The 15,715-nt window shown below is 34.3% G+C and overlaps 1 protein-coding gene across 1 annotated transcript in view; it reads left to right on the forward strand.

Annotated features, from left to right (window-relative positions):
- LOC150095241 (uncharacterized) overlaps positions 1-15,715 on the forward strand; it is a 267,888-nt gene that overhangs the window by 164,767 nt on the left and 87,406 nt on the right. Inside the window, exon 11 of the mRNA XM_090410764.1 lies at positions 7,795-7,869. Within this exon, the coding sequence (XP_090266890.1) occupies positions 7,795-7,869 (75 nt within the window). The remainder of the gene's footprint in view (positions 1-7,794; positions 7,870-15,715) is intronic.

Below are 15,715 nucleotides of genomic sequence, written 5' to 3' on the forward strand. Positions count from 1 at the left end.
TTATATTCATGTTCAGTAGTAAACTATCATTATACTCATGTTATTTAGGAGTACACAAAGTTACTTTTATCTAGAAATTAAATCCATTTATCCTGTACTGTGAAGATGTCATTTTTGATGAAGCAAAGCCAAATATGAAGTTAAGGGTACTGATAAAGTTAATTTTCCAGATGTTCCATAAAATGGCTTGCTGATGCTGGAGATAAGACTGTCAATAGCAGTTCCCTCAGTGGTATAATTGTTTTTACCAGGATAAAATAGCCTCTGTTGATAGTAAACTTGAGCAACTTAACAATATCCTGAGTGATATTCAAGCTCACTAACAACTTCATGAAATCTAATTATTCTGGCCTTCCTTCCCATGCTATTGATACTAACCACCAAGTTCTTTAGAATCAAACAAAGATACTGCACTCAAGTAGATTTAAACTTTTACTTGCCTCTTCCTTGAAACTTGTGAAACTTGACAGTATCTGAATCTCACCTATTTTGATTGCATATCTGTCTCAAAGTTCTGGAAGTAACCACAATAAACTATTCATATTTTTTTGGAGGGGGGGATGAATAATTTATGTACTCTTGATATTTCTGTAATTGTGAGCTCTGTAGCTTGGTTATTTTTGACATTGCCTGTGGTTAGAAAGATGTGGGTTCAGATTGGAGATTAGGGTTTGAGTATATTTGTTAAATGCTGTAGATTCATAATGATCTGGAAAAATAAGTAATTTTTTCAAATTTTTGCTAATAATACTGAGTTCATTTATTGTATTTATTGTTTTCTAAGTGTGTGAAATAGGCTGAGTTATTTAATCATATTATTATTATTATTAAATAAGACCTCCAGGGAGTCAAGGGCTTCAAGAAAGGTTATAAATCATCCTTACCAGCTCTCATACCTTCCCTTAAATTCATTCACACTAGATGCACTCAATACCCTTGAAGGCAGACTATTCCACTCACTCACTCACTGCTCTGTGAAAGAAAAACCTAGCTCTTACCCCTTTCTTGACTGCGAACAAACTTAACTTCAATGGATGCCCTATGTTCTCTCCCCACCTTCCATATAAGGAAAAATTTCATCAGATGCTATCCTATAATACCCATTCAAAAGTTTATACACCTCTATCATATCACTCATCTTTCTCGTATTAACTAGAGTCTGCAATCCACATACTTGTAATCTGTCTTCATAATCTAAATCCCATAATTCAGATACAATCTTTGTAACTCTTCTTTGCACCCTTTCTACAGCATCTTTATCGCCTTGGAATCCAGGAGACCAAATCTGCTCACAATAATCCAGGCCAGGTGTGATCTTTAAACTGAGGAGGCAAGATCCCTTGCCTCCTCAGTTTTGTAGCATAGCCCCACTAATACAATATGCTGCTGGAAATCTAATCCTGCCAAAGTGCATAACTTTACACTTACTAACATTAAACTGATAGCCATTTTCATTTGCCCAAATTTCCAGCCTATTCAAATCATTTTGTAAGTTTTCAATATCAGTAGCATCCCTGATTGCCCAAGGACTAAACCCTGAGTTCTACCACTAGTCACCATAAATCTGGCAGATTCACACTCACTGTATATCACTTTTGATATATATCTGCCAACCATCCCCTGATCCAAGTCAACAGTTTATATTCCAATCCCATATTCTCCAGTTTATGCAACAGCCTTTCGTGTGGTATCCTATCAAATGCCTTAGACAAATCCAACATTATCATAGTGTATCCATTCCCTTTATCCAACTCGGCCGTAACATTGCTATAAAATATAATCAAATCGCTAAAGCATGACCTTCCTTTAGTAAACCCATGCTGCCCCTTGCAGAGTATAGCTTGTTTATCTACCCATTTTTGTATGCGAGTTCTTACCAACTTCTCTAAAATCTTCACTACCACACCAGAGATACCGATAGGTCGGTAGTTAGGCACGCCAGTTTTTGCACCACCCTTGTACAATGGAACTATCATACATTCCTTCCATTCCTGTGGTATCATTCCTGAGCTGAGACTCAAGTTATACAAACATGTGAAAGGCCTAACCAATTCGGCTGAACATTCCTTTAGCAAATGGGCTCATTTTCCATCTGTCCCCATAGACAAATTTTTATCCAGGTTACACAACGACTCTTCAACCTAATTTTCATGCATCTCTAACTCTTCATTCAATGTAGCAGTAGCACTGTGCATCATCTTACATACACCTGGTTGATATATCTCAGCAAAGTGAGCACTCATTAACTGAACAATCTCATTAGCTTCCGACACTTGAGTACCATCTGCATTCAGCCAAGTTATTTTTTCACATTCATTCTTTCTTTTGCTTGCAGTATAATGATAAAATTCTTTTGGATTGCCTTTAGCTTGCATAGCCGATTTCTGATTTTTAGTGGAACCTGTTACATAGTAATTAGATAATAAAGTAACATGTAAAAACCACAGTGAAATATTTAATTAGTGAAAAGACAGATATTTCGTACTAAAAATAATAGTACATCTTCAGTGTCTGTAACAGTAATACGAATGGAATATAGGCAAACGTTCGGTGGATCACCTATTAAAATACAATTGTTATCGTGTGCTAGAAAATAATAGAAATAACAAATTTAATCTATTAAGATAAATGGTATTTTACATAAGATAAAAGTCTCCCAGATCTTATGTAAGAAACCATTTAGAACGTCTTCTGGTACCTTATCTACAAGCATCTTTCGAAAACCCACTTTTACTGGCAGATACATTCCCAAAAAGTCTGCTCACTACATTTCTCAAAAATTTGACATTCTTAAATCTCTAATTCATAGAACACATAAAGTTTGCTCTTCCCCAATAATCTTACAACAAGAACTTTCCATCATTAAAAAGTTAATGGAATCAAATGATTACAACTGCAATCAAATCCAACAGATACTTGACTCTTATGTTCCAACACTTACAGTTTCTTCAACAGTCCACAGAGTTCCTATTCCGTACATTCCAGGAATCTCAGAACCTATAGGTAGAATTCTGAAAAAGTATCAACTGATTCCAACATATATTCCTATCAACAAAATTTCTTCTTTATTACCTTCTACAAAGGATAAACTGTCTTCTCTATCTTTGGCTGGCATTTACCAAATACCTTGCGAATGTGATGTCTCTTATTTTGGACAAACTTTGGACTGTATGTTCTTTGGAAAAAAGAATAAAAGAACATCAATATTATATTGATTATAACAAACCTCTAAAGCCTGGTCTGGCGCAGCACAGTATTGACTCTACTCATAGTGTCCAGTGGGATAAAGCAGTTCTCCTCCATAGATGCAGATTCAAATATGAATGCTTATTCAAAGAAAGTTGTGAAACTATCTTACACCGACCGAATTTAAATAGAAATGACTGTATGTCTCTCTCAAAGATCTGTCTGTCTGTGTTCACTGGGCATCTACAGACGCCGTATGGTCACTCCAATGCTCGATGATGTTCCACACTAGGCCTCGCCATGTATTCCTGTTGTTTGCCCTTCTGGCAGCCTCAACTCTCTGAAGATCAGTCACTCCACACACGCCATCCATCCATCTCATTGATGGTCTGCCCCTGCCTCTTTTTCCAGGAACTTTACCTTCTATTACTGTTCTGAGAAGTCCTCCTTCCATCCTTTCTGTGTCCAAAATATTTTAATTGTCTTCTATCAATATCCTTAAGGAGCCTTAAAGTTTACTAATCGTTTCTAACACCCACTCATTTGTACACCTTTCAGTGTATGATATCCTCAACAGCCTTCTGTAACACACACGACATCTCAAAAGCAGATATCCGTTTCTTATCTGACTTCTTTAGGTTCCAAGTCTCGCATCCATAAGTTGCTGTTGGAAAAACAACTGCATCCAAAATCCTCAACTTTGTTCCCATGGAGATAGATTCATCCTTCCAGATTTTAGACAGGTCTCTGACTGTTGTTTTAGCCATTCTTAACCTTTTTCTGACATCTTCTGAACAGCAATTCTTCACATTAATAATGGATCCCAGGTACTCAAACTTGCTGACTTCCTCAATTCTTTCTCCATTAAGATACATTTGTTTCTCAAGAGCTTCTCTGTTTGTTTTTCCTTTGAGCACCATGATCTTTGTCTTGCTAGAATTGAGTTGAAGTCCTCTGTTATTACTGATCTTGTTAACTTTGTCAAGAATTAGTCCTAGTTCTTCCATGTCATTATAAAGGAGTACTGTATCATCAGTGTACCTCAGATTACTGATCAATCCCCTATCGTAATTCCTGTCCTGAGCTCATCCAATGCTTCATACATGATGTCCTCTGCATATATACTAAACAAGTGAGGAGAAAGTAAACATCCTTGCCTAACTCAAAGATCTGGGAGACTTTTATCTTATGTAAAAAACCATTTATCTTAATAGATTAAATTTGTTATTTCTATTATTTCCTATTCAAATACAATTGTTACTGCATGCTAGGAAATAATAGAAATAACAAATTTAATCTATTAAGATAAATGGTTTTTTACATAAGATAAGTCTCCCAGATCTTATGTAAAAAAACATTTATCTTAATAGATTAAATTTGTTATTTCTATTATTTCCATGCACGCAGTAACAATTGTATTTTAATAGGTGATCCACCGAACGTTTGCCTGTATTCCGTTCCTATTACTGGTACAGACACTGAAGATGTACTATTATTTTTAGTACGAAATATCTGTCTTTTTACTAATTAAAGATTTCACTGTGGTTTTTACGTGTTACTTTATTATTTATAGCCAATTTGTTTTCATACTATAATTTAGCTTTCTGCACAATACTTATTACTTTTTTTGGCTAAGTTTTATATATGTCATAATTCCTTTCACTCTTATTCTCACGATATTCTTTCCATATCATCTTCTTCTTCTTGTGGATCTCTTCCTTAATAAAGTTGCACATCCTTTTCACTCCCAACCTATTTATTCTTCGAACACTATGGATACATTCAGATTCCGCCTCATTTAAGCTTCATATCAGTTGGTGGCTTTTGCGTCATTCATTTTGCACACACCTACTTGCATTATTCCACTTAATCTTGGTCCTCCTCTGGATCTCTTTGTGCTTTCATTGAGGACATAAGACTCAAATAAGTTAATTTCTTTTTCGTTTCCCACATGACTATTTGAAAATGGCTTGCCATTTGAAGGAGCTTTTCTTCATGTTTAATGATGAAATGCTGCAGTTGTTCCTTTTTTCCTGATTCGTATTGCATTGAATAAGTTATCTGCATTACCCAAATAAATTTATATTGCTTGAATAATAAATTATCTATCACTTGTTGTATACAAGTATTTCATCTGTTTTATCCTCTTTATGGTGCCAGTTATGTCATCAATTTCTGCAATTCCTATGTTAGCCCTGCCTCGTTTACATTGATGCTTTGTTCATTAACAGTGCATTCAATTGTGTAGAGGACATTTCAGTCCTCTGACCCTTCACTTTTGACCCAGATCTCCATCTGGAACGCTGTTTAACTGGGTGATTGTTTTCAGGACTTCAGTATTATCAGATCTTATATTTCGGTTCTCTAAGACACATATACTTGCATCATTCCACTTAATCTTGGTCCTCCTCTGGATCTCTATGTCCTAGGCCTGTGGCAGTTAAATTTTTGATGAAAGCAGACCACACTTGATATAAAATCAAGCCTTGATTTTTATTGCACTGTGTAGGGAACCTAAGCATTTGTGCAGCTTCTTTAAATTTTCTTATGAAACAGTTATATATAGCATTTTTGTTTGTTGCCATAGTACTTGATGGTCAGTGGTGGTTGTGTGGAATGCTGAACATGATTTGTGCTCCCTTCTTTTTAGCATTCCACAACTACTACTGACCATCAAGTACTATGGAAACAAAAAAAAAAAAAAATGCTATATGACAATAACGGTTTAACAAGAAAATTTAAAGAAGCTGCACAAATGCTTAGGTTCCCTACACAGCGCAATAAAAATCAGTGCTTGATTTTACATCAAGTGTGGTCTGCTTTCATCAAAAATTTAACTGCCATGGGCCTAGGATATAGCACGTGTGAACCACAGAATGTAACAATAACCACCAGCAATGTTCCAACAAGCATACAGTAACAAATATATTATTATTATTATTATCCTTGATAAGATCCCCATCTTGACTACTGTGCCCAGATCTAGGCACCAGAGTTTCTTCTTGATGTGGAGGAGGTAGAGAAGATCCAGAGGCGAGTGACCAAGATGGTAGCTAGTCTATGGAATATACCGCATGAGAACAGGTTGAAGATCTGTGGGTTACAGAAATTAGTTGATAGGCAGAAAAGGGATGATATGATTGAGACATTCAAATTACTGAGGGATTTTTACAAAATTAATTCAGAGGAAAATTTTCAGAACAGGGTGGTGGAAGAACTAGGGACCATCCATGGAAACTGAGCAAGAGTGTAGTTAGCAAGGGTGTTAGAACTAGGTTTTTTACTTGGAGAGTGGTGAATGAGTGGAATAAGCTGCCAGAGTCTGTTGTGGGTGCCATGACTATGAATGAGTTCAAAGCTAAGTATGATAGATACTGTGCGACTGCTGAATAGTTCTTGATATGATGTTTAGACATTCGTCGATGAGCCTAAGGACTCCTTGGAGTTGCCCATAATAATAATAATAATAATAATTATTATTATTATTATTATTATTATCATCATCATCATGTAATATCTCCAGGGAGCCCAAAGACTCATCGAGGGAGGGCACCTACTCTACAACTCTTCACCAACTACAACTAACCGCAACTATACCAACACCATCTACCGCCTATCACCACAGATAGTTTGTCCACAGACAATCACAAACATCAATGTGTATGGTGGGATTCAAACCTGCACCCTTTTGACTGGAAAGCGGATATGCTAACCACTCAGCCAACTAGGCTGGCTGATTTTTTATTCTGGTACAAATTTGTACAATCTGTATTCTGGTTATACTGCTCACAAAACCAATGAAAACGTCCGAAAACTGATTGACTCAATAGATGGAAGAAAAAGGGAAAATATTTTCTGACAGTCATCAGAAGAAGACAGATGAAATGGTTCGGACATGTGGAGAGGGCTAATGGCATTCCAAAGCAAACCCTAGAAGGAATCGTTCCGGGATCAAGGGTTAGGGCCGACCTTGATTAAAATGGACTGATAACATCAAAAAATGGACAAATTCCTTCCTTTCTCAACTGACATCAAGAACAAGAGACCAAGACAACTGGAGGAGGCTAACAAAGAGTATCACCTACCAGCCATGAATAACCCAACAGTTCATTTAAGACTATGGGAGAAGAAGAAGTATTCTGGTTTATCAATTTGGTTAACAGTTGTGAAGTTATAAAAAAACATCTGATATGTGTAATTAATCATAAATAAGCTTTTGCTTTGTAAAACTTTTATGTACCATTACCCCTGATCCTGATGATATGTCTTATGACGCACGAAACTTGTCAGGTTTTTTTAATTGTTTATTTTTAATAAACTATAATATCATGGTCTCAATACTGAAAACTACCTACAGTACATATTTTGTCATATAATTTTATTTTCTCTTTCATATCAGACTTAGTTATCATAATTAATGCCATAGTCCTGTTTGGTGAGAAATTGTTTTTGCTTTACAAAAATTTTGGTTGAAGATTCTCAAAATATATGTTATATATATATTGGAGACTTAAGGGGAAAGGCTGAGAATTGCTGACTGAAAATCTTGTAATTTTTCTTTTTTATTGCTTTAAAATTTTGTTCTAAGAATGCCTAATTTATTTCTAGATAGGAGAATTAAACCCATCTGATGAAAATACGAAATTTGATGGCAGCGTCAACAAAGCTGAAAATAATGAAATGGTAATAGTTTATATATTTGTTAGTTAATAAATAAATGCCCTCTCTCTCTTAACTATTGAACTTTTGTTTTACATGATTTTGGAGGATGTTGTATGAAGGTCAGCAATAAAAAGACAAAGACAATGAAAATAGGCAGAATCATTGAAAATGTCAACTGTGTTTTGAATGGAGAACCTGTGGAACAAGTAAAACATTTCAGCTACTTAGGCACAATTTTTACTGAAGATGGTAAACTAAATATAGAAATAGACAACAGAATCAGCAAAGCTGGTATCGTGGGAAGTCAATTGAATAAATTCATATGGAATAAGAAAGAAATTAGTCGGAACACTAAATTAGCTGTATACAAGACTGTGTTCAAACCAATTTTAACTTATGGATCTGAGAGCTGGGTCAGAAGTAAAACACTTGACCAAAGACTAGAGACTGCAGATATGAGAGTCCTGAGAAAGATTAGAGGCGTGAACAGATGGCATCAATGGCAATATCATATTAAAAATGAGGATATTAGGAAAGAACTTGACATTGTCAGCATCCAGGAATGTGTTAGCAGAGCTAATCTCAGATGGTATGGTCACTTAAATAGAATGGGAGAGGAAAGATTAGCAAAACAAGTGTTCTCTGCCAGGTTGGCAGGAAAATGACCCAGAGGAAGACCAAGATATAGGTGGATTGATACGGTACAAAGTGCCTTAGACGATAGAAATATAAGATCTCATAATGTTGGAGTCTTGACAAGTAACAGACTGATTTGGAGGAAAATTGTAGATGGGAAGTTAGTAATGATGTAATTTTTTCATGTAGTACTGTCATATCCTGTACACCCCTTGAGGGTACATGGCAGGAATTTGATGATGATGATGATGATGATTTTGGAGGAAAGAAGTAATCATTTTTTTATATATGTTCTTAGGATGTTACAATAGAATTGTACTTACAGTACTTTTAAATTGCTATGAGAAAGAAATTTTTTGTTTATGCATGATAAAATTTCATGTTAAACAAAATGATCCCTTCACACACACAGCAGTAGAAACATGTTTTTCTATTAGCTGCTAAGTACTGCATACTCAGATGGAGAATGGTTATGTTTTTGCTACCAGGAGATGATGAGAACAAGATTGATGCGGGGGGGGGGGGTATTCTCAAAATATTATATTTAAGAGAACTAGAGAATATGGGATAGAATTATACTTATTAGAATAGGAGGAAGCCCAAAATTCAGTATAACACAAGCACCCACATATAGTTTTAAAGATGAAGAGATTGAGAAAGATGAAAAAGTTAAGGATTTAAAAAAAAATATATTAGGAGTTGTGGTTGGTCCATTTCAACTAGAAATTTTTCTTTGGATTTGCCATTGGGGCTCTAAGGTTTGTTTTGCCTTCATTAATAATATGTGAGTTCCCATTTCACTTCTGAAAGCTGTACAGCTTTGAATCTTTTAAAAACATTTGTAGATGTTATTCTTTTTGGTGTGATACCCCCATTTTTATCCTGCTCAAAATCAGATAATGATCCTCCTCCGTTTCAAATCCTTTGCATACTCTTGCATCCTGAACTAGTCTTAAGATGTGACTTTCAGTAATAACATAATCAATAAGCCTTCTTATTTCTCACGTGATCTCTCCACAGGAATGTATGCTCACCTTTTGCATTGGAACGTACTATTCATAATGAGTAGTTTGTGTCCTGAACAGAAATTCAGATAATACGTACCTTTATTATTAACACTTTGAGTCCTAGACCTTCTGTAAGTATATATATACATATTGATGTATGTTTACATTGATAGGACTCAAAGTGTTAACTTGCTCTTTTCTCCAAGTTTTCCAAAAAATATCTATGCATGGGATTCATTGCCTTCTCTGCTGTTTAGGTTTGCAATAAGACAGCTTTTAATTTTTTTTCATTTTCATTAAAATTTCATGCCAAGAAATTGTCTTCCAAATATAGCATAGTAGTTCTGTTACAGTGTAGTTTGTGGAGTGGTTTGCAGAAGTAATATACATGCTTAAACCTGATTTTTCTTGTCATTTATGACTATAATGACATTACATTGAAATATATATATATATATATATATCTGCATACCTTCTCACAGAAAGTTTGCATGTCATATTTTTTTCTACATTAATTGCTGCAAAAAATAATGAAATCAGTATATAGAGAAAAATCTAATAGAATTTACTCTATCAACAACCCGTAACTATTTTTCACAGTTTTGGAAAATCAGCATTATCTGATAGGTCTGCTTTGCAAGATTTTTGAGTATTCTTTATAAAACTGTTTTGAACTGCCAAAGGGAATTAAGAATTCACAATAAACTTTTCTTTTTCCACCCAGATTTTCCCAAAATATATTTTATTTTTCACACTTGGAGACTTAATAGTTTCTAAAATATCTGCATATCATGATCATTTTAGCATAACATTTTAAGGATCAAATTAAAAGAAACAGTAAAATTTAAGTGTATGCACATTAGACATAATATAATTTTTGAATAATGGCTTCACACTGTTATTCAAAAATTATATTAAGTGTATGTATATGTTGTCTGTAAACGGAATCAAATATCCATACTTGCCTTTCACAAGAAAGGTGTTCACTGACTATTTCTAGATTAACTTCACTATTCTTAAAATGACAAGTGTGTTTTGTTTTCAGCTAAATTTATATGAAACAACTTTCATGCTATAGATCAATGACATGCTTTAAAAAAGTAAATACATTTAAAAAAAAAAACTTCACCTGCCAATTTAATTATAATCAAAAGCTCTTAACTGACTTATAGTCAGGACAAATCAAAGGAAGTGTTAAACCTCATTCACTTTAATTAAATTTTGGTATGATTGATAAATCTTTGTAAGATTAATACTGTATTACTTACTGTCTTTCAATTGTATTATCTCAAAAATAAGAAGAGCAATTTGTAATGATAAATCAACATCTCTGGAGATTTATTAGCATGAAACCATACCAAATGTGTTATTTTGGTAGGATGAAAGACTTAATAAAACACACAAGTATTTTGTTGTGCAAAAGCTTACATTCCATACCTCTGTCTAATCACATCATTGACACTTCTAGTAGAAACTAAAACAGTACTCATACATGGTAGCTCTGTCAGCAAGCAATAATTTTTTTTTTCAATTTGCCCTTTATGTTTAAAGTATCATCATCATCATCAAATTCCTGCCATGTACCCTCAAGGGGTGTACAGGATATGATAGTACTACATGAAAAAAATTACATCATTACTAACTTCCTATCTACAATTTTCCTCCAAATCAGTCTGTTACTTGTCAAGACTACAACATTATCAGATCTTATATTTCTATCATCTAAGGCACTTTGTACCTTATCAATCCACCTGTATCTTGGTCTTCCTCTGGGTCGTTTTGCTGCCAACCTAGCAGAGAACACTGGATTTTACCTAATCTTTCTTTGCCCATTCTGTTTAAGTGACCATACCACCTGAGATTAGCTCTGCTAACACATTCTTGGATGCTGACAATGTCAAGTTCTTTCCTAATATCCTCATTTTTAATATGATATTGCCATTGATGCCATTTGTTCACACCTATAATCCTTCTTAGGACTCTCATATCTGCGGTCTCTGGTCTTTGGTCAAGTGTTTTACTTCTGACCTAACTCTCAGATCCATAAGTTAAAACTGGTTTGAACACTGTCTTGTATACAGTTAATTTAGTGTTCCAACTAATTTCTCTCTTATTCCATATGAATTTATTCAGTTGACTTCCCACCATACCAGCTTTGCTGATTCTGTTGTCTATTTCTATATTGAGTTTACCATCTTCACTAAAAATAGTACCTAAGTAGCTGAAATGTTTTACTTGTTCCACAGGTTCTCCATTCACAACACAGTTGACATTTTCAACGATTCGACTATTTTCATTGTCTTTGTCTTTTTATTGCTGCCTTTCATACCATATCTATTACAACAGTTATTCAATTTAGTGAGAGAATCTTGCAGACAAGTAGCGGATTTATTTAGAAGTATAACATCATCTGCATAAAGCAAAGAACTGACATTAACATCTCCAATTTTGATATCAGGTTTAATACCACATTCCTTCATAATGTGATCCATATAGATAATGAATAACAGAGGGGATAATGTACATCCATCCTTGTCTCACACCAGATTTAACATTAAACCATCTTCTTGTACTTCCTTCAATTCTAACTGCTGACTTACAACTCAAATAAAGACTAAATATTGCTTGATATAATGCCCCATTGACACCATATAACTGTAGCGTATTGAATAGCTTCTCTCTTGGCACCTTATCATATGCCTTTTCCAAATCGACAAAACTTAAATACATATCTTTGTTATATTCCCATGCTTTCTAGACTATTTGTCGTAAAGTGAAGATCTGATCCTGACAGCCTCTATTTGGCCTGAATCCAGCTTGTTCTTCAGCAAGCTTTTCTTCCACAATTCTTCTCAACCGTTTCTCAAGTATACTTGCATAGATCTTGCCAGGAACACTCACTAGGGAAATACCTCTGTAATTCTCACATTAAGTTTTATTTCCCTTTTTATATATGGGTGCTATGAGAGCTCTATTCCAATCATCGTGAATTCGTCCCTCTGTCCAGGCTTTCTGAACTGTGCAGTGCAGCCACTGTAAGACTTTTATACCACCATACTTCAGCATTTCTGGTCGAATATCATCTACTCCTGCTTCCTTTCCACATTTCAAGCCTTTGATGGCTTTTTCTACTTCAAGTATGGATATGTATTCCTGACTGCATGCCTGGTCAGTGTTTTTTTACCACTGTGCGCTCATCACTGCTTGTTTCATTTAGCAGTTTTTCAAAGTAATTACTCCATACTTCAAGGATATCTTTTTCTTCCGTTTTCATGTCACCTTTATCATCTCTAACTCCTTTTACAGCACTCTTTCCTCCATTCTTAAGCTTCTTCAACAACCTCCAAATATTTTGCCGCCTTCTTGATATTTATTTTCTATGTTCTTGCCAAAGTCCTCCCATGATGACTTTTGTTTAGCTAGTTTTACACAGTTTTTAGCTTTCTTACATTTGTCTCTATATTCTCTAAGAGCACAGCTGACTTATTTGTCAGGAACTTTTGATATGCTTTCTTCTTTTCCTTCACTGCCTCTTTAACTTCCTGTGTCCACCATGGAGTTCTAATTTTTCTATCCTTGCAGACAACTTCACCACATGCCTCTCTAGCTGAATCAATCAGAGCTTTCTTCAAGGCTTGCCACTGAATTTCCAAGGTTTGATTCCTGTTCTCAAACTCTTTCATTTTTTCTTCAATAATCTTTGTGTATTTTAGTTTACAGTTCACATCTGAGAACTTCTCAACTTTTATTTGCTTCAAAACTTTCTTACATGTTTTTCTTTTCAATATGAAATTCAATTTTATCCTGCTCAAGACTAAATAGTGATCACTTCCAATTTCAAATCCTCTGTACACTCTGGTGTCCTGCACCAGGGAGAAAACATCACTATCAACAATAACATAGTCAATGAGACTTTCCTTATTCCTTGCCTCTTCTCTCCATGTGAATTTGTGCACATTTTTATGTTGGAACATGGTGTTAGTAATAACCAGTCCATGTCCTGAGCAGAAATCCAACAGATATTTGCCATTTTTATTAGCTTTGCTCTTTTCTCCAAATTTTCCCAAAATATTTCTGTATGTCTCACAATCATTTCCTACTCTGCTATTTAGATCCCCAACAAGGACCAACTTTTCCTTTTTCATTGTGTCAGTTGCTTTTTCTAAAGCCTCAAAAAATTCCTTCACTTCTACCATAGTAGAACCTTCTGTGGGACCATAGGCACAAATAAGTCTCATTGTCCAGTTCCCCATTCTCATATTTGCCCACATTACTCTACTTGAGACTGACTGCCATTCAAGAAGATTAGCCTCGTATTTTGTGTTGCATACTATGGCTACTCCTTCTTTTCCTTGATTGTCATTGTCTGAATATAACGTTTTATATTTATTGCTCAGAAAGTAAAAAGCTCTATATAAGTGTATTCATAAAGTCCTAGAATCTCAAGAGTAATGTATTATACTTATTTATTCTAGCATGAATCTTTTTATCCTAATATTCCCATTAACAATGTGAAGAATATTTATGGGTGTTAAAAAACCTCATTCGTTTTAATTAAATTTTGGTGTAATTGATGAATCTTTGTAAGATTAATACTGAATTAATACTTTGAATTGTATTATCTCAAAAATAAGAAGACCAATTTGTAATGATCATGTTTTCATTCAAAGTTAAATGAGGTGTTCTCACGTGTAGCAAAGTTTATCATCTTGATAATTGCATGTGCTTTCTTGTTGGTTTGCTCTCCTCATTACCTTATTTGCTTTGGCTGTAATGCAAGAAATAAACCAACCAGTCCTAATAGGAATATTTGCATTAAATGGTGTATTTTACTATTATACGTTTGGTTTTTTCCTCATTCAAAATAATTTGTAATTTTATCTGTTTTTTTTTTTTTTTTTTTACTAGAGCTCATGCCAGTAGAATAACTGGTGATCATTGTTTCTTTAGCTTACTGTGTGAAATGTAACTCAGCTTGTCCTTGTATATTTGTATATACTCGAGATGATGACCTTAATATAAAGGTTGAAACGTCTGGAAATTAAAATAGTTATTTATAACACAGTACTAAAGTTCATTAGTAGGAACATAGAACTGCAGATCTCTACAGGATGATGATAGATTGGAAGAATTGATGAAGGAATTGGAACATATAAAATGGGACGTTGTGGGCCTTGCAGAGATAAGAAGGAAAGAAGAAACTCTCATGCGATTAAAAGATGGACATCTACTCTACCACTGTGAATGTGACAGAAACTCAACTGGTGGTGTAGAATTCCTAATAAATAAAACAATCAAGGACAATATCCTGTTTGTAAATAAAATAACATCAAGAATAGCTGAACTAAGTCTCTTCATAAATAAAAGATACCAACTGAAAATTATACAAGTATATGCCCCAACTATGGAACCATCCAGATGATGAGATAGAAGATTTCTTTGAAACATTAGAATCCACATTAAATAATTCTAAAGAATTCTGCATAATTATAATGGGTGACTTTAATGGCAAAATTGGAAGAAGAGATGACCATCTGAACTCCATTGGTAAATTTGGATTTGGACAGAGGAATGAAAGAGGAGAAAGACATTAAATTTGCAGAAGTAAATAACCTCTTTATTATAAACAGCTTTTTCAAGAAGAAAATCAACCGAAAATGGACTTGGCACAAATGGACAAACTTACAATGAAATAGACTTCATCCTCACCAACAGAAGATATATAATAAATAATACCGAAGTGCTTAATAGATTTAACACAGGAAGTGACCACAGACTAGTAAGGGCAAAAGTATGGATCAACAAAAAATGGGAACGGAATAAGCTCATAAAAAAAAAAGTCCAATTTAGTGAATCTACAAAACCTCTACCACAATAAAAGCTGTTATAGAATCACTCAAAAATGAACTAAAAAAGTTAAACACAGCTACTACCATTGATGATGCTAATGAAATATTAACAAAATCTATCTTGAATTGTGCACTAGAAATAGGAGGTGTAAAAAGGCACCAAGAGGAGAGGAAAAACTAAGACAGGAAACCTTAGATCTGATGAAGAAAAGTAGAGATATGAAAAGATATTTGAATGACACCAATAAAATAGAATATGCAGAAATTTGCAAAACTATATGTAAAAGGATGAAACATGGACTTAGATCATATAATACTAGGAAAATTAAAGAAACAATAGAAAAAATAGTAATATGAAGGTCCTAAGATGAACAT

This window comes from Typopeltis vanoorti, chromosome 20 (genome assembly GCF_054136105.1).
Source record: "Typopeltis vanoorti isolate ZY-2024b chromosome 20, IOZ_Tvanoo_1.0, whole genome shotgun sequence".
NCBI classification, from domain to species: domain Eukaryota; kingdom Metazoa; phylum Arthropoda; class Arachnida; order Uropygi; family Thelyphonidae; genus Typopeltis; species Typopeltis vanoorti.